Below are 25,573 nucleotides of genomic sequence, written 5' to 3' on the forward strand. Positions count from 1 at the left end.
TTCTTATGGGGAAGAGGGATTCTAGTTTCTCTGGCACCTTGGGGTAGCGTGGGACTGAGAGCCAGGAGGGCAGGAGAAGGTCAGAGGAAAGCTGCCCTGAGGCCGCTGCTGAGGCCCTCTATTTGGAGTGTCACACTGCCTCCAGCTGGACTTGTTATCTCTGTCCAGTCTGGGGCTTTACTGGTGGGTTTGCCAATGTAAAAACCCCTCTGCCAATCTCTTTATCCAGAGGGAAATAAACTCAGAGGCACTGAAGGTTTTTAGTGACCAGGAAGGTGGATGGGTAGTGTTTAATTCAGCCTTGGTCTTTCAGCATTGTGCTCATGCTATTGTTCTCGTCTGTTCACCCCTCCATTGCTTGCCATTGTGCAGCTGGGCCACAACCTCTTTGACCTCTGACATTGGGATCCCACACCTTTTCCTTTGTCCACACTCAGCAGCCCTTTGCTGTAACAGTGAGAAATGCAGCCAGTTCCCCAGCTAACGCCCCATTTCCCAGCACGTCTTCACTGAGAAGTTCTAAATGAAATGTCTTTCTCTTAAATTTAAATACGACTTCATATGACATTGCCAGTGGTTTCTTCCTAAGTGTTATTACCAATCTGAAGAGTTTTAAGTGAAGCACACTGATTAATTGTTTTCATTAGTTTGGTGACAGACCAGGCTAATGTCACGCAGGCGGCTGCAAATCTTGTTTAAATTCAGCTACAATGAGAAGGAAGAGGAAAGGCGAAAGGAAAGACAAAAACAACTGCACTGCCAAAGCAAGTCCAGAGATAGATTTCCTCCCCCTCCTACTGTATTCGACCTTGTTTCCTTAGTGGTTTCAACTCTGCTTTAGATATACACTCTTCCTCAACACACACAGATACACACCAATGAGAAATGCAGCTTTGACAGTTCAGCTATTCTCAAACTTTGAGGTCTCAAAACCCCTTTTCATTTCTTCTATGATTGAGGACCCCAATGATCTTTTGGTTATGTGGGTTGTGTCAAGAGATGCTTGTTATATTAGTAATAAAAAATGAAATTTTTTAAGACACCAAAGTACTCCAAGCTCACATTCCATTGGCTAATACATCGATGATGTCATCATTCACCCTGTGGCCACTAGGAATGTTCACTGTACACTCCTAAAAGAGTGATAGTGAGAAAGACAAAGAGTGCCTTCCTGTTGTAAAGATAACACTGGCCTCACAGACCTCCTGAAAGGGTCCCAGAGAGTCTCTGGATCACACTTTGAGACTAGCAGGTGCTATGGCTAAGAGTGGAGATTCTAGACCTGCACTGGTTGAATCCATATTCTTCTTCTTTTTTTTTTTTTTTTTTTTTTTTTTTGAGATGGGGGTTTCACTCTGTCACCCAGGCTGGAGTGCAGTGGCACCATCTCAGCTCATTGCACCCTGCTACTCCCAAGCTCAAGCGATCCTCCCACCCCAGCCTCATGAGTAGTTGGGACCACAAGCATGCGCCACCACGCCCAGTTAAGTTTTTGTATTTTTGATAGAGATGGGGTTTCACCATGTTGCCAAAGCTGGTCTTGAATTCTTGAGCTCAAGAAATCCTCCTGTGTCGACCTCCCAAAGTGCTGGGATTACAGGCTTGAGCCACTCACCTTGAGTCTGAGGCCAATAGGGGAATTGTAAGATCTCCTACTCCAGTCAAACTATTCTTTTTTTCCACTCTAGTGATGGAAAACATGGCAGCAGTGTCTTACAGAAAGTTTTTCCTGTATAAAGCCAAAAATCCCATTCTCTATTTCACCTCCTCATTGGCTGTAGTTCTTACCTTTGGAATAAAGCTTAATACTTCCTCGAGTAGCTAGAACAGAATGTTCAGTCAATCTCTTTTATTAAATTTGTCTCTCATGACCCATAATGTTAAAACCATCACTGCTCTTCACTTTTGTAATATCTTGGAATGGCTTTCTACCCAGTGGGGGAAAAGCAAGGTAAGGAAAAAGTTCAGAGGCAAAGAGGAAGATTCATAAAGGGAAATCTTACTGCTTCTACCTTCTAGCTGCTCTAGTCTGAGGCTGATGGAGGTCAATCTGTGTTTCTTATATGTGCTCAATGAAGAAGGTAAACAGCGTCCCTCTTAGAAGACCCAAGTATTTTGTGTGTGGGTTTCTGTCATCAATAGAACCAACTCTCAATACTGAAGGTTCCACTCTGTTTCTGATTCCTTTCATGAACCTTGGAGGTGCTTGTTGACCTCATTGTTTTGTTTTGTTTTGTTTTTTGAGACAGAGTCTTGCTCATTTGCCCAGGCTGGAGTGCAGTAGTGCAATCTCGGCTCACTGCAACCTCCACCTCTACCTCCCAGGGTCAAGCGATTCTCCTGCCTTAGCCTCTGGAGTAGCTGGGACTACAAGCATGCGCCACCATGCTTGGCTAATTTTTTACATTGTTAATAGAGAGGGGGTTTCACTGTGTTGGCCAGGCTGGTCTCAAACTCCTGACCTCAGGTGATCCACCTGCCTCAGCCTCTCAAAGTGCTGGGACTACAGGTGCGTACCACTACGCCCAGCTAATTTTTGTATTTTTAGTAGAGACAGGGTTTTACCATGTTGGCCAGGCTGGTCTTGAACTTCTGACCTCAGGTAATCCACCCACCTTGGCCTCCCAGAGTGCTGGGATTATAGGCATGAGCCACGGCACCTGGCCAGTTGACCTGGTTTTAAATCACATATGTTGCTTCTGTGTTGAGGTCCTAGCTTCTGGTACTAGTCCAGCTGTAAAATGTCTTCATCATCCTAGAGACAGCACAGGTTAGAAAACAGAAATGTGCTTCCAAGTGCCTCATGGGAATAGAATTATCACACAGTACCTTATTTAAAGCATATTGCCAACCAGGTCCAGTAATATTCTTATGTATTTGTCCAGAAGACTTTGAATATCTAAAGTAGTGTTTTCCCCCAGGGGTCACTTATCAATGCCTGGAGACATTTTTTATTGTCTTGGCTCAGGGTGCTACTGGCTCAGATGTGCCACCAAGCATCCTGCAATGCACAGCACAGTCCCCTACTATGATGAATTATCTTACCCATTATGTCAGTAGTGCTGACGTTGAGAAATCCTACCCTGAAATTTATTATTGCTCTTTATGGAAAATGTTGTTATAATGGAAAATCCCATCAAAACTTTTCAATAAAAGCATCTAGACAATACCCTCACATCTATATCCATCTATAAATGTGATACACAGATGTCTGCCTTTTAGAAAATAGCCTTAACTCCTTCCTGCTCAGAGTGGTGCAAATAAGCTTTCTCAGCTTCCTGCTAGAGAGATATTAAATTTGCACTTCTCAGGAGAAGAAACTCATTCAGAAGGTTGGACCCAAGCTGTTTGATGGGCACTTAACAAAGTGCCTTCGCTTCTTTCTGCATTTTGTCTGAAGAAGATAATTTCTGTTCAGCAGACCTCTATTCTTCAAGCACTGTCCTGTAATTCTCAGGAAGCATTTTGGATCTAGTGGGAGTCCTTCCTGGCCAATCAAAGCATGGTGGCAGATCAGAAGCCCTTGAATCCAAGGTTTCTACTTAAGCCAAAAGAAAGGTAGTCCGGAGGAACACAGGAAAGATTTTTGTTGTTGTTGTTGTTTTGTTTTTGTTTTGCAGCATCTTAACACTGCAGTGAGAATAGTTCTCTAAGTCAACCCTATGATGTGCTTACGTGAGGTTTCTCTCTGGCAGTGAATTTTTCTTTCATATGCATGTTAGTGATTCATTTTCATTCAGTGGCATGACTTATCAGAAGAACTTTCAGTGTCCATCACCCTGGGCATATTCAGAAAAATTATTTCCCTCCAGGTCTCCAAATAAGCTGATTTTGGAAATAAATGGAGGACAACCTTTTGTGTTACAAAAGGCAGCAACAGGGGCTTACAAAAAAGAAGAATCTAATACCTAAGTGTTTTAATTCATTAACGTGAAAATTGTTTCTTTGAGTCTCATCTTTGCAAGCAGATACAATATTGCCATAGTATGAGTATGACCATGCCCCTTCCTAACATGGTATTAACATCAGTAATAGAGAATGGCAACAAGCCATAGTTGGTTACACCTTTTGGAAAACTCAACATTTTAACCATAGTCCCTTCAGCTGGGACGCAAGGAAACAGAGTGCTGGCAACCTCAAGAATCAAATGTTAGAGGTGAAATATTTAGAGCTTCTGGTCCATAATTAAAATAAAAATTGACTTCATTTTTTAAAGTTTCAAAAACAAATTAATGCTTTAATGCTCAACACACTTTTGTCTAATGGAGACAAGGAATGGATTTAGCTGACTTCTCCCAGTAACTTATAGCTGAGCCACTAGAGAAGACCTTTTCAATAGAGTAAAACAGATGAAAAAGTCAGTGAGCTATATCAGGTTCACATCAGTTTTGCAAAATTAAAGGTGACTCTCTTCATGGGAAGAATCCCAAGTTTGTGTGTGTAACCACTTATACTAATCTTGCTTTCTGTTCAAATATGGCAGAGGGCTTAATGTTTACAAATGGAAACATATTTTTCTAAATTGTGAAAATAACTTTCTGAATACTTAAGATTCCCTTTAGTTTATTACAGATATATGTACTTTCTCCTAAAAATGTTTCCTTAACTATGATTGTCTACATTGAAATTGTTGTCATTTGTATATCAAATAAGCTGCTCACCAACATTGTGCCCCAAATAAGCTTCTCTATTAGTATCTAAGACCTTACCTTCTGTATCACCCCAAATCTTTTCTTTCTCTTATGATCCTTCAGTCCTTCCAGAGTTGGCTAGGCAATGGGCGGGTGGGAAGGACATTCCATGTGGAGGGATGAGGATGTTGAAAGCCTCAGAGCTGAAAGAGAGCACAGCACATTCTTGGAGGAATGACATCAATAGGGTTCAGGGAAGGTTTCCAGAACATGCCCTTTTTAATTATGTAAAAATTGTCTATGGTATTTAACTTGATCTGAAATTTTGACGCAAGGATGCCTTGCTAACAACCTGTTAATAGCGCTCCTATCATTGTCAGTCAGGAACTCAAGGAGAATAACTTCGCCTTCCAAATGAAAAACACTCCCAAACACTCCCTTTTCCACCAAGAGCCATGAGGGCACTAGGACAGAAAACACATCCAGTTTTTTTAGCATTGGCTGTTATGCAAACATGCTACAAAAACTTGAATTAGTTTGCAAGAAAAAGCCCGTTAGACTGTTTCCAGAGAAAACAGCAATGCTTTGGGTCACTTTGAAAGTGGGTTGGCCCATCTCCCCCAGAACATGACACTCTAAAAGCATTTTTGTACTAGCAGCATTAATGGAAATGTGCTGTTCTCTGGGTTATTGCCATGGTTAACTGCGAATCCCACAAGTGGTTTAAAACAATCCCAAATATTTCAATAGCTTAGACACCACTTAAAAGTTGAGCTCAACAGAGTCACTTTCCATTTTTCATGGCAGAAATGAGGCTTCCTTTGACAGGCCATATTTCTGCAGCACTGTTAAATGGTGGCTTTCCATAGCAGCATGATTTATGGCCTGCCTCTAGGAAGGACCATGTTAGGTGTAGGATATTAAAAAAAAAAAAAAAGTCTGTCTCCACATTGGAAGAAAAATAAGTTTGCAGAATGAACTTTGTGCCCCTCCTTTAAAAAAAAATCTCAAATTTTTCATTTTTAAGTAAGAAAAAATAATTATGAGACTTGGAGTCTTATTTTGTTTTAGTTAAATCCCCCTTTCCTGTAATCGTGATCAATTTCAGTTATCAAATACTGATCTTGGCCAAGACCAGAGGAGAGCTTGAAGCCAGAAGTTCAAGGCCCGTCTGGGCAACATAGCAAGACTTCATCTCTAAAAAAAAAAAAAAAAAAAAAAAAAAAAAAAAAAAAAAAAATGAAAAATAGCTGAGCATGGTGACATGTACCTGTAGTCCCATGTACTTGGGAGGATGAGGCAGGAGGATTGCTTGAACCAGGAGGTCAAGGCTGCAATGAGCTATGGTTGCTCCACCGCACCCTAGCTGGATGTCAGAGCAAGACCTTGTCTCTAAAAAAAAAAAAAATTTTGAAAAATACTGATCTTAAGACAGCAATTCCATCTCTCATGTTCTTATATCACATGTTGAATTTTGTTGGCAAATGAAAAAAAAAAAAAGCCAAATTCAAAAAGTAAAAGTCTAGTTTGTGTCCCAGAAATTGGGGATTCCATCTTGCTTTTGGGAAGTCATTGAAAGACATTCTCCCCACTTGGGGAAGGATGGAAATCCTCTGTCCCTTGTCTCTCTCTTTCAGATCACTTTTCACCATTGGGGGCTTTTCCTGGTCTAATTCCCATGCCTGCCCACTTCCCCTCTTACTTCTTCCTTCCTTTCAACTTTATTTGGGATCTCATAAAGGCCTGAGTCTTTCTTGAAAGGAATTTGAAAAGAACCAAGCAAGATGACTGCCATTTCAGGTTGGAAACAGTATTTCAGGGCACACGCTGCGTCTCAATAGAACTCTCTCTACCATGTTTCTTTCTCTTCCCATCGTGGTTCACGGGAACATTGGTTTGGGAAGTGAGCCAAGCCAGTCTTTTGTTCTTATTTTTACTTATGATAATAGAATATTTTCAGTCTACAGACTTCTGCAGAGAGCGTGATTAATAACAAGGGTTGAGGCCAAAGAAGTGCTAACAACAAGGCTATAATTACATTATGGGTTTTTAGTGACAACAAAATAAACCATGGGAGAAAGCTCAAGGGACATAGGACCTCTAAAACACACTTACCCAAGTTATACAGCCACGTCAAACTTCTAGTTTCTAAACGCCTTGTAACAAGAGATGACAGGAATGTAGTGTTTTTAATCAGAGAAAGAAAATCCTCAAGTTAAACACTCAGCCTTTCAAAATAATTCTCTGCCTCTCATTTTGATGGCAATGGCCTAATGGTATCATGGTTTCAATTTCTCATGTAGCTGTTAATTTATGTTTAATATAAAACACAATTTTATACTTTATTCCTTTCTTCAAACTATAAGCAATCTTATTTTGCTCATCACCAGCTGCATATGTCTTATTGTTTGCAATCTGGAAAGTTCCCCTTCTTGGCCCAGTTAGATCCCAGTAGTAGAGGAGATATATTTTCATTTGGGAATAATCTGTTCCCTGGTTATTTAATGGTATCATTATTATTATATATGAATTAATTCATTTTAATGAGAAATTTGCATTCATTTCAGTCTACGAATCCAAGTTGCCTCATGCAATATAGTATGTTTTTATTTTAATCCAAATTGTCAGGTGCCCGTCTTTTCAGCAGACCTGTATTTCATGAATAAAGCTTTCCCTTTGGTAAGGCAATAGACAGAAAATCGTGTTTTGGAGAAGCAATAGGAAGAATAAGGGTGCGAATGCCAGATCAGCTGGATATCAGTCCCATCAATTCTTACTCTGAACAAGGTCGCATGACCTTGGGCAAATTACTTAACCTTTCTGTGCCTCTGTTTTCTCATCTATGCAATGGGGATGACCGTAGTTCCAGCTTATGGTGCTCTTTGCAGATGGAATGCACGGACAGAGCTGGGATCAATGTGTTGTTGCACAGGGCACCCAGGTGGGGTCAGTCTTCTTTGTATTCATTATGACTGGAGCTCCCTCATGCTCTTGTTGGTTCAGAAGGACATTTGAGAACACAGGACTGATTCACCACTTGATGCCTGGCTGTTTATCCCACAGGATCATTGATGGACGTGATCTGATGCCCCTGCTTGAAGGAAAAAGCCAACACTCCGATCATGAGTTTCTCTTCCATTACTGCAACGCCTACTTAAATGCTGTGCGCTGGCACCCTCAGAACAGTGAGTAAACAGACCTTTCCACGCTTCTCATGCTCCGTGCAACCTATGCCATGGGAATAGTTAAAACTAAAGGGCAAAAAGGTGGCTCTGCTCAATGGAGGCCAACAGGTGCCTCAATGTGTGCCCATGCTTTGCTTTGTCCTCTTTTCCCTCCTCCTCCTCTCTTCTCCTTCTGGTGACATAGTTGTCCAGGTAGAAGGACATCAGAAGGCTATGTCATTCACCTACCTGAACACCACCCACAGCTTCTCTATCCCAGCAGAGGAAGCTCCCTGTTCTCAACAGGGCGCTGTGGCTGGTCCTTTATTGCATGCACAGCTTCCCAGCTTCATTCCTGGTACTCCTCTCACACTGAGGACAGCAAGCCCTGTGCTCTGTGCATTGCTTTGCTTACACTTGCAGGCTCTTCTCCTGGAAGGATGTCTTGCCTCATCCGTCTTGGAGGGTACTGCTCAATGCCCCCCAGACCCTGCTGAAATGCCACCTCCTCTGCATGTCCTCAAAGCATTCCCCTCACTCTTCTAGCATGGCACTAAAGGCTAGAGAAGGAATGAATAGCAGTTAAATGTTTACCTGACTTATTTTCCCAGTCTAAAGATAATGGATCGTGACTCACTGAATCTGTATTTTGTGTATCATGCGTATTTGCTACATTTAGATATTTAAAGCAAAGATAAAATGTTCTTCAGTACTATCCCATTTCCTGACCTGGGAGTTCTTTTAATTGTGCAATCGAACAGGATCTCTTGTGGGTTTTCTAATACTTGTTTTATAGTGGCATTTCCAATTAGCATACAGGAACAAATGGTTTATAATCTTAGGTGTGGTTATTGATTTCAAATCTTTCTTTCATATTTTTGAAACTTAGAATTACAGTAATATTCCTATCACTAAGATACCTGGCAGTCAATGGAAAGTGATGAGCAATTTATAAAACTATTGTATGTACTAGAGGTACCTGTTGAGGTTGGACTTTCAGTTCCTTCTTCGGAGGTAAAACAAAATTCCTCTTTTCTCTAAGGGGCTTTGGAGCTCTGCTTCTAGAATCTAGGACTGCCCCGCTACCCTGCCCCGAAGGAGGGGTGTGTAATAACCTCCTAGCTGCTAACTTCTTCTTAAACTTAGGGTGATTCCATTCCATTTTCCAACAAATCTTTGTCTCTTCCCCACTCACCTAGCCAATTTACCCAAGACTTATCATTTAAAGAGCAGCCTCCTTTTATTTTTACAACTTTTCCATGAAATTACAACCCTTCTATTAGCCACAGAAATCACAACAGGTTTATGCTTCAGAGTTTCTCCTTTAAGTCTGGGCAGTTTCCTCATGATATGTTCTAGAAGACAAAGAACAGCAGAAACATGGGCTTGCGATTTTACTTCTGGAAGCGTTTTTTTCACATATCTCATCCATGTGGCTACAATTCCTAGTTTCCATAAGAATACTGCTTCTTTTTTAGATCAGTTTATAGCATCGACTTCTGAGCTTTGTAATAAATGAGGACTCTTAATTTCTTTTTATATGGAGCCGGCAAGGAATGTGAAGACAAAGTTTCTGTGACTACTGCGTGTTCGAATAAGTCTGTATCATGTCCTGAACCTTGCAAAATTGTATTTTAATAGAGCCAAATCCCCAGTTAGAGAAGCCGGAAGGAACATATTGGATCAGAGGCTGGAGGAACACATTATGTGGAGGAGTAAAGAGAAGGGGGACAGGAAGAGACAGAAAATAGGAGTGAGAAAAACAAGACCCAGTTTCTGATAGGCAACTGGCCGCGGGATAAAATTTACTTCTTAGACTCTGAATGCAATTCCTTCAACTCTTCTGCCTTGAACTGGTAACAAAAAAAGGAGAAATCACAGTATTTGAAGGCTAGAATCATTTATCGAGATAAAGGACCTCAGGAAAACATGATGTTTATGAATCATTTATGATTTATTTTTTCAGATGCTATCTGAAACTCAGCAACCATATTTGCTGTCTTGGCTTTTGTGTATGGCTTCATGTTTAGTCATTTTGTATTTTATCTATTCATTTTTTTCTAGAAATATGTATTGAGCACCTACTGTGTGGAACATATCGTCTTAGCGCTGGCATCTGTCAGTGAGCAAAACAGACAAAGTTCCCTGCTGAAGAGTAGCTTACATTTTAGAGCATGAGGCACTGCTACCTGTGCCATGTGCTGGGAATACAGGGATGTGTAAGGAAAACGTGACTCTCATCCATATGGAGCTTTCTGTCACCTGGGGAAGACAGATCTTAAACTAGTACTAGTTGAGTGAGTCTGCATAGGTCATCTCAGATAGACTTTGGTAGGAGCTTGTCAATAATCACTAGACTGTGGAACATATTCCATGAATCTTACATTCATGGATAAGAGGGCTGTCGCCTGACCTCAGAATACTTTATTAGAAAAAAAAAAAAAATGTAGTATTAGGGTTTAGTAGCAGGCAGTGGTATGCTGGAATCAGCTCCTGATCGTTCAGGAATCTTGCCAGTTGGTTGTTAAACCATTGTCTGCCTTCATTTGGCTGTGTTGTGGGTGTTTACACCATGGCAATTGGCAAACACAACAAATACAGGTTGCCTTTCTCCCTCGGAACCCTAGATTAACAACAGTTTGTTGGTACCAGTAGAACTGACTGCAGATGTTTTTAAGATGCAGTTACCATTTGTCTTCATTACTTAGAGGATTAAATGTTATAATTCCAAACTCATGAAATACTGATTTTCCAAAAACTTATAGCTAGGATTTCATTTCCACCCTTTTAAAACATGAATCTCTTTTAAAATTTATATATAATGTCTTCGCTATAATTTAGTTGTCTTAGCAAATTGAATGACATAATTTAATTATGATCTGATATCATTATTCCTATTACATTTTACAAGAACTCATGAAAGCATGATTATAACATGGATAACTTTTCTTGCACTAAAATAAGAATTCTGAGTTAAAATTTACCATTCAATGGGTATGAAAAATTTTGGCTTTAACGTTTGACATATGAATTAATGTTATTAAAAATTCAACACAATGACAACTTGATTTTATGGATGGAATGGATCTTAGAGGGTAGGTGGATACTTGGCTCCAGGATTTTTAAGCTGATGACTGTAGTCTGTGAGATAAATACTCACATTAATGGAGAGTCCCCAAACCAGCTGGTCATACCAAAATCCATGGGATAGCTGTAGATATATTCTAGAATGCAGTGCAATATAGTACATAATTAATAGCTTAAACTGTTTTTGTACAGACAAATATGTAATCTTAGCATCATGTAGAAAAAAAAAGTCACATATATTTGAAATGTCACACTTTAGTCAGGAAAAGGGATCTCCATGAAGCTATAAAAATTACTTAGGGAAACAGGGCACCGATACCATTCTTTCCCTAGGAGAAGGATATAGACATCCTCACGTTGAACTAGCAGAGCTTCATAAATCCTGCTCCATTTTCTATTCAAGTTTTTTGGAAACTTTTTTCCAACAACAAAAAAATAAAAATAAAAAAAGCTTTATATTTTAAAAAATGACAATACTAGGAACATTTGAATGATTATCTTCTAGCTATTGTGAAATATACAATCAATTAATGTTAACTGGTGATGGATATTCCAATTTCCCTGATTTGATTATATGAGTGTTTCAAATGATCACGGGTACCCTGAAAATACGTACATCAAATATGCATCAATAAAAAGTAAATAAATAAAATTACAGCGAATAGCAATAGGGTAATGGAATTCATTCCAAAGGAATGTGTTCCTTTCCAGCTTTCTGAAAGATACCTTCATTTCAAAATAAGAGCTGAGTAAAGGTTTAAAATCAAAACCAGCTTACCATGATAATACAAAGAAAAATGCTTGCATTGCTACTGTCTAGCCTTTTCATTTAATTAAAAAATTAATTTTGCCTCTAAAACACACCTAATAAAAGAGAAGAGATTCTCCTAACAGCCACTTATGAGTTAACAGCATCCGAAAGGCAGCACTTGGATTTCATCATCACTAGTAATTTTGGTGAGTACTTGTCAGATGCCCTTTCTCATCTGATCCTCTGAATTAGGATCTAAAGTGTCAGAAATGAAATATCGAGGGCTGAAACTGACCTAATATGAGATGCAGCATTTCCAAATTTAAGCTCACCGGCAACTATCCTGTATTTCAGCTGACCTTATAAAAGGACATATTTTCATCCTACTCTGTAACTGTTGTAGCAATTAAGAAAAAGCACATATATGTAAACCATTTCAAGGATAACTTTTAAGTATTAGGATTTCTTTTCTTTGTGAACACTTCAAATGCTGCATTGCCACGAGCTTTTGATAGTTCAGGCATGCAGCCATTATTTCACTCATGTGCCTGTGAAGCCCAGTAGCAAAGTATACAACATTTGTACTTGTAATTGTAGCAACACAGGATGATGGTGTCCTGGGATGAACAGAATTTGCTTTGGAGATCTAGGAGAAGGAGTGATTTATGAGGTTAGAAAAGATTTCATTGAACTTTTAATTTTTTTATTAAATTTATTTTATATCATTATCATCCAAACACATCAGTAGTAGCTTAACTTCTCCTAACAGTCATTTCCCACAGTGGAAAAAAATCACCACATAAATAGATTTTGTGTTTTCTAACACAGTCTATTAAACATATATTTTCTTATGGAACTTCATACCTTATAGACAGTATCAGACAATATTTGAGATAAACATTCAGTTTTCAACCAAAGTTGTAGTGTGTCTGATCTAAGATTACACTAATACTGTGGGGAAAAAAGTCCTGGTCATTACTCTTGATAATTTGCTACAGTGCAAACTTACTTCCTTATAGAGACAAAGTAATCAAAATTGAATTTTCTTTCTTGAATACAAAAAAAAACCCCAAAAAACTTGGTGTGGCTGAATGCTCAAATGCCCTCTTCCATCTAAACTTGGCACCCAGCTTATTCTGATCTTTTTGCCAGGGGTCACTTCTGATCTTTTCCCCTTGCATTCTCCGTCCTACCGTTTCATTGATTTTCTACAGTATTTTATACATCTCTTTTCCCCGACTTCAACATGGGGCGTCTCTCAGTTCTCCCGGAATGTCTGCTTTTATGTCTCTAAACCCCCGCCAGATTTGCTTTCATATGCTCTCAGACCTGGTGTTTTCTAAATAGACATTTTAGTTCTAACCAGGGCATGCAATATTTAGCAATTTTTTGTGTCTTCCTTACTTTCGTATCTTCTATACAAAAATGTTTTGTAGGTGGTTATAGACGTTTCCCTTTGTTAATCTCATGTTCTTGAAATTTGTCATCTCTTTTTGTGATCATTATGTATCTTTTGGAGACGTGCTTGATGACAGTAAACACTGATGTTTATTGCATATTTACTGTCTGCAGGACACTTTGTCAAGAACATTGTATTTGATATCTCATTTAATCCCCTGAATTAGAAGAGATTATGATTATATTAGTTTCAGATTTGACTGTAACAGAAAACAATAAAAAAAAGTTTACATTAGAGAAGTTTTTTTTTGTTTTGTTTGTTTGTTTTTTGAGATGGAGTCTCGCTCTGTCACCCAGGCTGGAGTGCAGTGGCGTGATCTCGGCTCACTGCAAGCTCCGCCTCCCAGGTTCATGCCATCCTCCTGCCTCAGCCTCCCGAGTAGCTGGGACTACAGGCTCCTGCCACCATGCCCGGCTTTTGTATTTTTAGCAGTGATGGGGTTTCACCATGTTAGCCAGGATGGTCTCGATCTCCTGACCTCGTGATCTGCCCGTCTTGGCCTCCCAAAGTGCTGGGATTACAGGTGTGAGCCACCGTGCCCCGCCTTTTAGAGAGAGGTTTATATCTCCATCTCATGGGCAACATCCAGAGACAAATGGTCCAGAAAGTCTCTGGGGTGCAGAATCTTTCAAGCGACTTTTCCACCTCCTGTAGAATGTGACAGCTTCATCTTCATGGTGAGTGATGGCTGTGTCTACCCTAAATGCATACAATGGTGGGATGGATGGGAAAGATGAGAAGAAAAAAGTGCATGGCTACTACTTCCCAAGGAAGATAATCAGACTCTTCGCAGAGGCCAGAAGTTGGTCACCTGTTCACACCTAGCTTCACAGGAGGCTGCAAAGGAGAGTTTTGTTGTGGGTTTCCATGTACCCAGAGGAACGTTCAGTGACTGTGGGAGGCTGGGGGATCAGCTAGCTATCTCTCCTCCCAGTGTTATTTTTCCCAATTATAGATGGGAAGACAGAGAGGTAGAAGGTCACATTATTGGCATACAGTTGCAAAGTTGATGGCCAAGTTGGGATTTGCAACCAACACTGTCTGCTTTTGAGTCTGTCTCCTGTTAATCAAAATGTCTTCCCCTAAGACAATATGTTCTTTTACTCACAATTATAAATCATGACTCCTCAACTAACCGTGTGTCTGGACATCTCCGTGCCCCCATGCACTGAGTCCACGATTCATCCACATCCTCTTATTCCCCAAATGTGGACATCCTTGGTGTTATCAGGTCTCATACTCCTTCCACTGGCTCCATGCCTGATCCTCATGCTCTCAGCTGCCCTCTTCCCTCTCCATGAATGTTCTTTCCTGGGGGCCAAATGACTTATGCCCCCTGTACAATTCCTGATGACTGCCCATTTTTGACACCAAGCAATCCCAAAGCAAATGTACTTCCAAGCTCTCTGCCTTCCTCACTCTGTTATCTGCCGTGATCAGATCGTAACCTCCAGTGCCTCACAGTAGCCTGTTGGTCCTTCAAGCTGGAAGTGGTGCAGAGCCATTGTGTGATTTCAGGCAGGATGCTCCGGATGGATCCCAAAGGGACTGTGGAGTGTATTTGGCTTCTTGTCTGCTCACACTGGATTTCATGATGACAGCTGGCTCCTCGCCTCTCTTTCCATCCCTTCCTCCTAATAACCATCATCTCCTTTTTTTAAAAAATTTATCCAACAATTTTTGTTTTTTTGAGGTAGAGTTTCGCTCTTGTCACCCAGGCTGACATGCAATGGCACGATCTCATCTTACTGCAACCTCCACCTCCAGGTTCAAGCGATTCTCCTGCCCCAGCCTCCCAAGTAGCTGGGATTACAGGCGCCCACCACCACGCCCAGCTAGTTTTTATATTTTTAGTAGAGACAGGGTTTTACCGTGTTGGCCAGGCTGGTCTTGAACTCCTGACCTCAGGTGATCCACCCCGCCTCGGCTCCCAAAGTTCTGGGATTACAGGCAAGGGCCACTGCACCTGGCCCCAACAATTTTTTATTGGGCCTCTATTCTATCTAAGATACTAGGCACTACACATGTAGGAGATGTGGGAGATACAGTCCCTGCCTTCAGAGAGGAAATAATCCAGCCAGAGAATTGGAGACCTCAAGTGTTGACTGAGTGATGAAAACTGGTGAGAAGAACAGAGGAAGACTGGTGACTTCCAGCTGGGAATTCAGATGGGTTCATGAAGGAGAACATAGCAGGGCTTTGAAGAACAGCTAGAATATCAATATGGAGGCAAGGAAGGGAAAGTGAGGGAAAAGTCTCATATACATCATACACCCACTTTGTTCCAGGTTATATATTTCTGTCCCTTAATATGCAAAGCCCAAGGCTTAATAGAAGGGAGTATTTCATCCTCAAATACTCAGGCATCAGTTGAGAAAGCTTGTGTTGCTCTCAAATTGCCTGGCTGTGAAGCAGGTGCACCCAGCCACCAGCGCTGCTTCCTCATCCTTCTCACTGTTGTATCGTGAGCTCCGGTGCTGCCAGCTGCAGGAAGCAGGCAGAACTTATCTACTGTCAGCCATTTTATATTAACCAAGGGCTGAATAGTTAGGGGGTTTGTACTATGGTAAACAGATGGCAGTGAACCTCAGGGGTCCGAAACAGAGCTTGGGGCCAAGATGCTTCTGGTGAACGTGCATGTATTAAGTTAGAAGACACATGATCTGTGGAGGCTCAGGTATGGACACACTGTAAAATCTTTGGGTCTAAGAAAAGATTTGAGGCATTAGTGTGGGGTGTCTGGATGAGACTAGGGTAATGTATGGAACAAATTTTTAGGTGGATTGCAGGAGTCAGGAGGGCACCATGGGATGGGTTTTCAGACACCAGTTCAGTAGATGACATTAACTTTTCTGTAAACTTACTGAGGGGACAGGCCTAGGGTTCTTTGTGTGGGGGTTCCTCACAATGGAAAAATGGAACAGTATGTGAAATGGTTCTTGAAGAACTTCAAGATGGCAACAGAGGTACATGCTGCCAAGACTGAAAACCCAAAATATCTGCGTATGCCTTCTATGATATATACATGCAGTCTTCCAAGCACCCAAAATAAATCTTGCCAAAACTACCAGTTGAACATCATTCATCAAGGGAAGTTTAAATCTGAGCGATACATTAAGAGCCAATGTGTTGAAGCCATGTAGATTTATTAATAGTTTTCCATATACTTTAAGAATCCTTAGCAGAAAAAAAAGTCTTATGACATGTATTACAGTAGCAACAGATTGAAGGGCAGATGGAAACTGAATTGTTTCTTGCGTAAATTGGCTGCAGCTTTCTGTTCACAGTTAACTCATGTATAGTCTCTACTATAGACCCAGCCTTCTTCTGACAGCATCACATATAGGAACCAATTTTTAATCCTCAAAGCAGGGAAGAACTATTATTACAAACATATAACAGAGGAGCAGACTGGGACACAGAGAGGTGAGAGCAGCTATGCCCAGCATCACGTATGTAAGAAATTACAGAGCTCATGGTTGAACCTAAACTATTGCTGCTCAGAGCTACGCCCTTAACCAAGTCAGTGGCATGAAAAACCTTGACCAAAGCACCTGCTGTCTAGTTAGTGCATTCTCTCTCTCTCTCTTCCCCCCACCCTGCTCCCGGGCTCCTCTGTCTATGCAAGTCTCACAACACATTATCAGGCTAAGAAAGGCAAGTGCTCTTTTATAAAGACATTGCTATCGTCCTGGAACGAGAGAGTCTTCGGGCCCCTGGCACCACCCCTTCTCCATCATATTTGTCTTGTGAAAGCACAGCAACTCTACCTGTCTCTGTTCCTTCTATACTGCCTATGGATCTTTGGTGCCTTTTCTGTCCCTTAGAGCTGTTCATTCATTCATGCAGTTTATCACCAAGCCTTGGAGACTTGTGAGGATTGTCTGTCTCAGTCCAGTTTCTGACTCATTTTATCAAAAATAAAGTTTGTCTGATTTTATCGTTTAGCTCTCAGAGGGTTCGTGTGTAGGGAGTGGCGAATTTGTGCTGTGATAACCATTAGACCTGACATTTCAGGGGCTCAGCCCATCCAACATTTATTCTCACTCTTGCTGTAGAACAGAGCTTCTCAACCTGGGTACTATTGACATTTGGGGCCAGATCATTCTCTGTGCTGGAGGCTGCCCTGTGCATTCTAGACTGTTGAGCAGCATCTGTGGCCTCTCCCCACCAGGTATCAGTAGCGCGTCTGCCCCACCGCAGCTATGACCACAAAATGTATCTTCCGACATAGCTAGATGTTCGGGAGATAACTGTGTGTTCAGTGCCTGTCTTGGTGGGAAGGTGGGGGTCTAGGAGGAGAGGGTTCTGCCATCCATTTGTCAGGGAGCACCCTGACAGAGGCCCCATCATCTCGAATGTCACCGGCAGAAGAGACAGCTCCTCTGTGCTGTGGCTGGGAAAAGACATACCACATACTGCCCACGTTTGGCCAGAACGGGCCCTGCAGCCTTTCTGACTTCAAGGAAGCTGGAAGGTGTTCCGGAGCACTTGGATTACTCAGGGTTCATTATCCCCAAGAAGGAGGTGTAGTCTTGTTTTTGTGGCCTCAGAGTTCCAGGTCGGGGCACCTTGCTTTAGCCGCTGTGGGTTAGAAGCAGGGGCTGTAAGGGCACAGTCACGTCGTGTGATGCCTCTGAGTGTCTGTCGTGTGTGCAGTGTCTTTACTTCTCCCAAATGGGCTTTCCAGACCTGGTTTTGTTTTGTCTCACATGATGGCTCTGAGACTTCTGCAAGACAGCAGTTTAAACATTCAGAGAGGCCTGGAAACGAGTGTCCCAGGGTCCGGATTGTGCCCAGCTCTGTTACGGAGTGTTGTGATCGCTCTAAGTAGAGAATTCAGAATGCAAGATGTGAGAGGCTTGCATCATTATGAGAGGCCAGAAGCGTTTGGGGCCCTTTCACTGTGTTAGCCAGGATGATCTCGATCTCCGGGCGACAGAGCGAGACTCCATCTCAAAAAAAAAAAAAAGAAAAAAGAAATACTGTATACAGCAGGGGTTGGTAAACTATAACCCACAGACCAAATCTGACCTATGTGCGTGCGCGCGCACACACACACACACACACACACACACACACACACTATACCTGGCCTGTTTCAAACAGCCAATGAGTTTGAGGCTTCATGAGCCTTCACGAGAATGAGGCTTCGAGGACCCTTTTCAAGAGGACGTTGTTAACATTTGTAGGCGATGTAGCATGACCCTGTTCCCGGACCAAAGCGAGGGTAGGACTGCTATTTCTTGCAGCCCAACAAGAAGATGCAGATGAACTGGGGAGGAAGAGAGTTTTTATTTCTGTAACCGGTTACAGGGAGAAGGCCTGGAAAATATTGCCCAGACCAACTCAAAATTACAGCTTTCTGGAGCTTGTATACCTTCTCAGCTATAAGTTTATGTGCAAGTGTGCATTCATCTAAAGACATAAGTCATTAACTTCTTTTAATCTGTAACTAAGGTCTGAGTCCTGGAGACCTTCCTCTGGAGCCTCAGTAAATTGACTTCATCTAAATGGGTCCAGGTGCCTGGGGTGATTACCCTCATCTTGTCTGCTGCTACATCGTGGAGGTTTGGGGAGTTCCTTCAGACCCCTATAAACTTGTTTGTGGAGGTTTGGGGAGTTTCTTCAGACCCCCAATAAAACTTGTTTAATCCTGAATGGGTCCTGTTAAGAATGCCTTCGTTATCTTGTCATGCTTCGAGGCCCAGGAGAGGCCTGGGCAAAACTCTTGGTGGGCTTTTGTTCCGTTCCAGCCTTTGTATGAAGACACTGGCTCTATCAGCTTTTAAGATTTAACTTCACCACTCAGTCAGTGCTGGAACAGTTATGATGGAGGCCTGTGTTAGTGAGACCTGGCCTGCCACAACCCGACTCCAAGAGGTTAAGAGGGAGCTTGTGCTAGATACTAATACTGATTTTAAAAAATATTTTAGTACATAACGAAAGTTCTGGCTTGCGCCCTCTCTATTTTTGTTCTTGGGGAGCTCGTGTGCTCATTTTCGGGACTTCCTTGCCAGGGCTCCCGCTTCCTGTGGCTGAGTTGCTGTAACTCGAAGTAATAGAAATCACAACGTCTCTTCCTGTTCCAGGGTCAGAAGCCCCTGTGGTCCCCAGGCAATCCCAGGGAACCCAGAGGCCTCTTTATTTCTCTTTGCTCGCAGCTTAGTTTATTTTTAATAAGATAGCTGCTTTAGGATCCTGTGTGGAGGATGCTGAATCAGTTTCTGGCTTAGGCATCAACTTTTTCTCACTTACATTCTATCTGCCTTTTTGTCAAATGACAACAAACTTTCTTCTCACATGAGTTGAGTCACATTGTTTAGTGGTGATTTTATATAAAAATATGTTTCACCAGATGGATGATGATTTCCTAGCATTTTGTTCTAGCACAGTGACATAACAGTACTATATCATATGTCACTGATATCTTTGACCATTACTTGTGACAATTTGTTTTCTTAATTTGGGGGAGGATTTTAAAAATCTCAGTAGAATTATTGTCCTCATCACCACTTAGACTACTTAAACAAGTAAAAAAAAAAAAAAACTGTCCACTTTAATTTCCCTGTGTTCTGTATATCAAATTTAATAATTCCTTTTCCAGGTCATTGGATCTCAGTTATAAATGAGTCTCAGTTTCCAGTTTGGTAAAAATATTTATCTTTTTCAGTGGTGAGGGAGAAACAGTTTTTTATCAGAGCAGTTGATGATAATTTTTAAAATACAGTAGTGAATAAACATTTTTTAAAAATTTAACATTTTTCTAGTATATGAGGATACTCGGGATGAAGTATGTTATCAAAATAATTTTGGAATACAGGACTAAATATACCTATGAAAAATATAAAATGATGCCAGGCATGGTGGCTCACACCTGTAATCCCAGTGCTTTGGGAGGCCAAGGCAGGAGGATTGCTTGAGCCCAGGAGTTCAAGACCAGCCTGGGCAGCATGGAGAGACCCCATCTCTACAAAAGAATTTAAAACATAGCTGGGCATGGTGGCATACACCTGTGGTCCCAGCTACTTGGGAGGCTGAGGCAGGAGGATTGCTTGAGCCCAGGAGTTCGAGACTGCAGTGAGCTATGATCATACCACTGCACTCCAGCCTGAGCGATAATGCGAGATCCTGTCTCTAGAAAATACAAATCGAAAATATAAATTAAACAAAAGAAGGTGACTCTGCCAGGTGCCTTCTATTTTATCTAGTGACTGAGTTGTGCTCTTTATCTTTGAAATGACAGTTCCAAAGATATCAGTTTGGAGATGTCAGTTCCTGGGTTCCTGATGAATAATAGAACAAGCTCCCAAAGTAGGGGTTGTTATCTTGTGAGCCACTATACAATAAAAAGTGCAGTTCTAGTTCTCTCTTTTCAGTAAATCTAAAGTGGTCCAGAGAAACAGCACAGGGACTAAGCAATCTACCTTTTTAGGAAAAGTTTTTTAAAATGCAAATGAAAGGATAAAAAGGCAAGCAACCCCAGAGCATGCTAAAAAATTCTTTAGAATAATTAATTCTTAGTTCTACACTTGTCTGAAATACCCAGCAACACCACTGCCATTCCCAGGCCAGGGTGCCTGAATCTCTTGACTGGGCCTGACGTCGATCAGATCTTCCAGCTCACACTTGAGGAGGATTGTGCTCTGGTGGTAATGACAGGATCCTGTGAGTGCCTTTCAAAAGCAAATGGAAAATACAGGCTCTTTACATGAATTTATTCCAGGAGCCTGTATTCTCCTGGGGTTTTAAACACACAGAGGCTTGACTCGAATGTCAAGTTCAAAACGCCCTCTAAATTTGCATCACTGGGAGCACGAGCAAGAGAGGCTTCCTGGCTCGCTTCTCTATGTACCCACTTTCTCTCTCGGCTGACCCTGATGAAGGATTCTAAGTGGCTGCAAATGGCAGGCTCTGTCAGCCTGTCTCCAAAAAGTCTTCTGAAGGAAATTTCTATACCCTGGAAGAAAGTGTGGGATGAGAGGAGTGGATGGGAAGCATCTTAAGGTTACTTGCTGCCTTTTGAAACCCTGCTGGAGATGGTAACCAAGTCCCGGAATTCTTCCTGCAGCCTGGCGTGTCTGTGTGTCAGCTTGACCTTATCTTTCTGAAGCAGGTGCACTGAGCCCATGTAAAGTGCACAGATGTCATGTCCTGCTCTCACAGAATCAGCTATGCCACAGACTGCAGGCGTCTCATTATGAATCTTCTTTAATATATTCATCTAAACGTATTCACCTTGCTTTCCCTGTCTTTCTCAGCTTTAAACCCCCCCCCCCCCCACCACACACACACACAAAGAGGCTGACTTTTCCCATCACTAACCTTGTCCAAGGTCAGGGGCAATTTGGGGACATCATAGGGCCCCAGTGACTGTCAGTTTAAACCCATTGCATTAATCTATTTTACATTTTGAAATACCTATAATTACAAAAGTCGCCCATGCCGTTATATGCACAAATGATTGGGATGACTTACACAGGGGTGGGGGCTTCCTAGGAGGAATGCCTCTTTGGTTTTATGTAAAAGCTGTAAGGGCATTCACGTTCTGCGCTTGATTCTAGTCGGTTCATGCATTTTAATTCTCGGTTTTTATCTGCTACATTTTGCCTACCCAGGAAACATGTTTAGGCCTCTCTTAGAAGGTGTTCCTTCTAGAGCTCCTCAGAAAATGATAACATTGTCTGATAAATAGGAAATGGATCAATTATTTCATAATTATTCATTTGTTTGTAACTTAGTTTTTCCTAGCAATTTCAATATTTTGGAGTTTATTGAAATACAGAACTTACATTTAAAAAACTAACCATCCTATTCTGGTGTTGATGAATTCCCCTAATTTGGAATTTCTAACAGCTTTTAAAGGTATACGTTGCATGCCATTATATTCTAATTTAAAGATTTTTAGTAAATGTATAGAGTTGAGCAACCTACTTTCAGAACATCTCCTTCATCCCTAAAATATCGTTTCCATTCCCCATTTGTAATCCCTCCTCACCCTCACTTCTAGCCTCATTTAATTACTTTTTATTTTTGTTTGTTTATGTTTGTGGGGTTGTTTTTTGTTTTGTTTTGTTTTGTTTTGTTTTGAGACAGGGTCTTGCTTTGCCACCCAGGCTGGAGTGCAGTGGCATGATCATAGCTCACTGAAGTTTCAACTGCCTGGGCTCACACAATCCTGCCTTAGTCTCTGGAGTAGCTGGGACTACAGGCACATGCCACCACACCCAGCTTTTTTTTTTTTTTTTTTTTTTTTTTAATTTCTTATAGAGATGGGCTTTCACTATGTTGCCCAGGCTGGGCTCAAACCCCTACCTAGGCTCAAGTGATTCTTCCACCTCAGCCTCCCAAAGTGCTGAGATTACAGGCATGAGCCACTGCACTCGGCCTTCATTTAATTCTTTTACTTTTTTTTTTTTTTTTTTTTGAGACAGAGGCTCGTTCTGTCACCCAGGCCAAAGTGCAGTGGCGCAATCTCAGCTCACTGCAACCACCGCCTCCTGGGTTCAAGTGATTCTTTTGCCTTAGCTTCCTGAGTAGCTGGGATTACAGGGACCTGCCACAACACCCGGCTAATTTTTATATTTTTTAGTAGAGACAGGGTTTCACCATGTTGACTAGGCTGGTCTCCAACTCCTGACCTCAAGTGGTCCATCTGTCTTGGCCTCCCAAAGTTCATTTAATTCTTGATTTGACATTTTTTAGACTTGCTGAAAACTGAGAAAATAAACTTTTCACTGCGGTCCTACCAAGTTTGACGCTGTTCCCGCTGGCTGTGTGTGTTGGCGTCTATGTGTGGCTTCATAATCTCTCCTGTACATATTAACATTGTGCCTGCAGCCTTATGATATCTTCACCTTCTTAAATCACAGGGCAGCATAATTTCCGCATCACTTTTTCATTTGTGGTACATACAAGGATGCTTCATACCTAATGCCATTTCCATCCTTTTAAACCACAGGCACATCCATCTGGAAGGCCTTTTTCTTCACCCCCAACTTCAACCCCGTGGGTTCCAATGGATGCTTTGCCACACATGTGTGCTTCTGTTTCGGGAGTTACGTCACTCATCACGACCCACCTTTACTCTTTGATATTTCCAAAGATCCAAGAGAGAGAAACCCATTAACTCCAGCAACCGAGCCCCGGTTTTATGAAATCCTCAAAGTCATACAGGAAGCTGCGGACAGACACACCCAGACTCTGCCAGAGGTGCCCAACCAGTTTTCATGGGACAACTTTCTTTGGAAGCCCTGGCTTCAGCTGTGCTGTCCTTCCTCCGGCCTGTCTTGCCAGTGCGACAGAGAAAAACAGGATAAGAGACTGAGCCACTAGCTGTGCCTGGGGACCAGACAGATGCATGTGGCAAAGCTCACCATCTTCATTACAAACACATGCCTGAGAGTGGCATTGGGGAAACATAACTCCATCTACACCTTGGATTTGAACTGATTCTCTATTTTATCACCTGAAAGCTTGGGCCAGAGCTCAACAGCTACTCAACTGAAGGGGTGAAGGGGATGAGGTCTGTAGTATACAGAGAGGAAGATGGTAGGTTTATGCCTTCTGTGGCCAGTCTTGGACTCATGCAAATAGAATGAATAGAGGGGCATTCACAAGGCACACCAGTGCAAGCAGATGACAAAAAGGTGCAGAAGGCAATCTTAAAACAGAAAGGTGCAGGAGGTACCTTAACTCACCCCTAAGCAAATATCTATGTCAACAGTTTAAGTTACCATTTACTCTATAATCTGAAGTGATGCAATAACCAGCATAATAAAAAGGCAATCACATAAAAAAGAGTTTAGCCATCTAAACGTAAGTAACTTTAAGATGAATGAAAGATCTTCTTTAGGAATAATAGATGATGGTAAGTTCCACTTTGGTTATTGGAAGGCAAGTCATTATTACTGGTATTCGTTAAAACACATATCAAATGCTTTTCATCACATATATAGTTATACATACACACACACACACACACACACACAGTATATTCTTTCCTCAAGAGGGTTAAGATGTCTAAAATAGGGACCTAGAAGCTTATCACTATTTAAGTAAATACAGTAGAAGCTCACAAATAGATTTCTTTGCACAATGATTTTTTGTAAAATTTTATAGTAATAATCCCAAGGCAAATCTCTTCTAAACTGATTTCCATTCCATAATTTGTAATATAATTCTTGGATTACACTGTTTTCTTCGGGGAATGGAAGTTCTGAATTAAAAGCCCACTGTGGAGATGCTATGGTTCAGGGAATCTCTTCCAATGTAATTCAGAATCATTGGCCTAGAAAGTCTCTGATATTTGGAGGGGAACAAAAATCACTCACAAGCAATCCATGTTCTATACACATAAGCATAATTTCCTTTAGTTCTAGGCAGAAGTTAGTCATCAGAGAACAGTCATGTATGCAAGTTTTGTGGCTGAGAAATTTCTGTGCTTCCGATCCACAATGAGATGCGTGATTTTGTTTTCATCCCATTTTCCCCAAGCCCCTGTAAATCAGGGAAGATGCACAACTGATCGCCTGGGAGAGGGCCTGATAGTGGTACAGCTGGAGATAGTTTCAAAGTCTAAACCACCAGCCCATCCCGAGGAAAGGCTCCTATGGAATGTAAAGTGCAATCATTTCTTCAGATATAAGACTTTCCCCAACAATGTGATTGGATTCCTTTATGGCAAAATCGAGAGAAGCTGCCATCCACCTGCTTACACATTCATCTCTTTTGTGGACTTGTCTGACCACCTTCTGTTTGCCCAGAGTTTGCTCAATTCCAAGACAGTGCCCATGGATGGAACACCTGTAACCCACACAGCGGTTTGCAGAGAATGTTAGCCATGACTTGGGCTTTCTGAAAGTTGGCTATAATTTCTCTATCCCTACCCACAACTCTGGGAAGTTGGAGCAAGAAGGGCATACTATTGGGCTGGGAGGATTCAACAACATTTCCCCAGTTGCCCTTTCATTTCTTCTATTTCAGATGTTGATTTTGCTTCTCTTCTAAACAAAAAAAAAAAAAAAAAGAAAGAAAGAAAAAAAAGAAAGAAGTGATTCCTACCCCCTAACTCCAGAATTGTTGAAAGCTGAAAAGCATACAGGATTCTTCCTTTTAACGTGGATTTCCCATTCCAGAAATTGTGGGAGAATATGTCTTCTTGCTTTAGAAAACATTCTTATTAGAGAGGGTACTAGCTTACTGATGATGTGTTAGGATTGCTGCTGATACTGTCATGTGGAAACACTTAAAGGCACTGTTATAAACTTATCCTATAAGATAACAATGTTTACTCAAAGTCTAACATATTCAATGCAAGTAAGACTTTCTGAAAACACTTGATGATGTGGGGATGCTGCAGGATTAAATAACTTGAAGAGCCTTTATAGATTATATGAATGCCTATTTGTGTCTAGAACTAGTTATTTAACCTGTAAAATGTCAACAGCAAATGAAGGATGAAGTATATCTCTAGATGCAA

At 41.4% G+C, this 25,573-nt stretch overlaps 1 protein-coding gene across 7 annotated transcripts in view; it reads left to right on the forward strand.

The window, feature by feature from the left end:
* STS (steroid sulfatase) overlaps positions 1–25,573 on the forward strand; it is a 285,243-nt gene that overhangs the window by 167,310 nt on the left and 92,360 nt on the right. For 4 of the 7 annotated variants that reach the window (XM_065538097.1, XM_045383840.2, XM_045383843.2 and 1 more), the window contains 2 exons: positions 7,695–7,816; positions 23,054–25,144. In XM_065538097.1, coding sequence (XP_065394169.1) covers positions 7,695–7,816; positions 23,054–23,427 — 496 coding nt within the window. In that variant the 3' untranslated portion in view covers positions 23,428–25,144. Of the gene's footprint in view, positions 1–7,694; positions 7,817–23,053; positions 25,145–25,573 lie in introns of those variants that run through there. The other 3 variants (XM_074029461.1, XM_074029460.1, XM_074029462.1) reach the window with 1 other exon arrangement.

Source organism: Macaca fascicularis, chromosome X (genome assembly GCF_037993035.2).
Source record: "Macaca fascicularis isolate 582-1 chromosome X, T2T-MFA8v1.1".
Taxonomy (NCBI): Eukaryota; Metazoa; Chordata; class Mammalia; order Primates; family Cercopithecidae; genus Macaca; species Macaca fascicularis.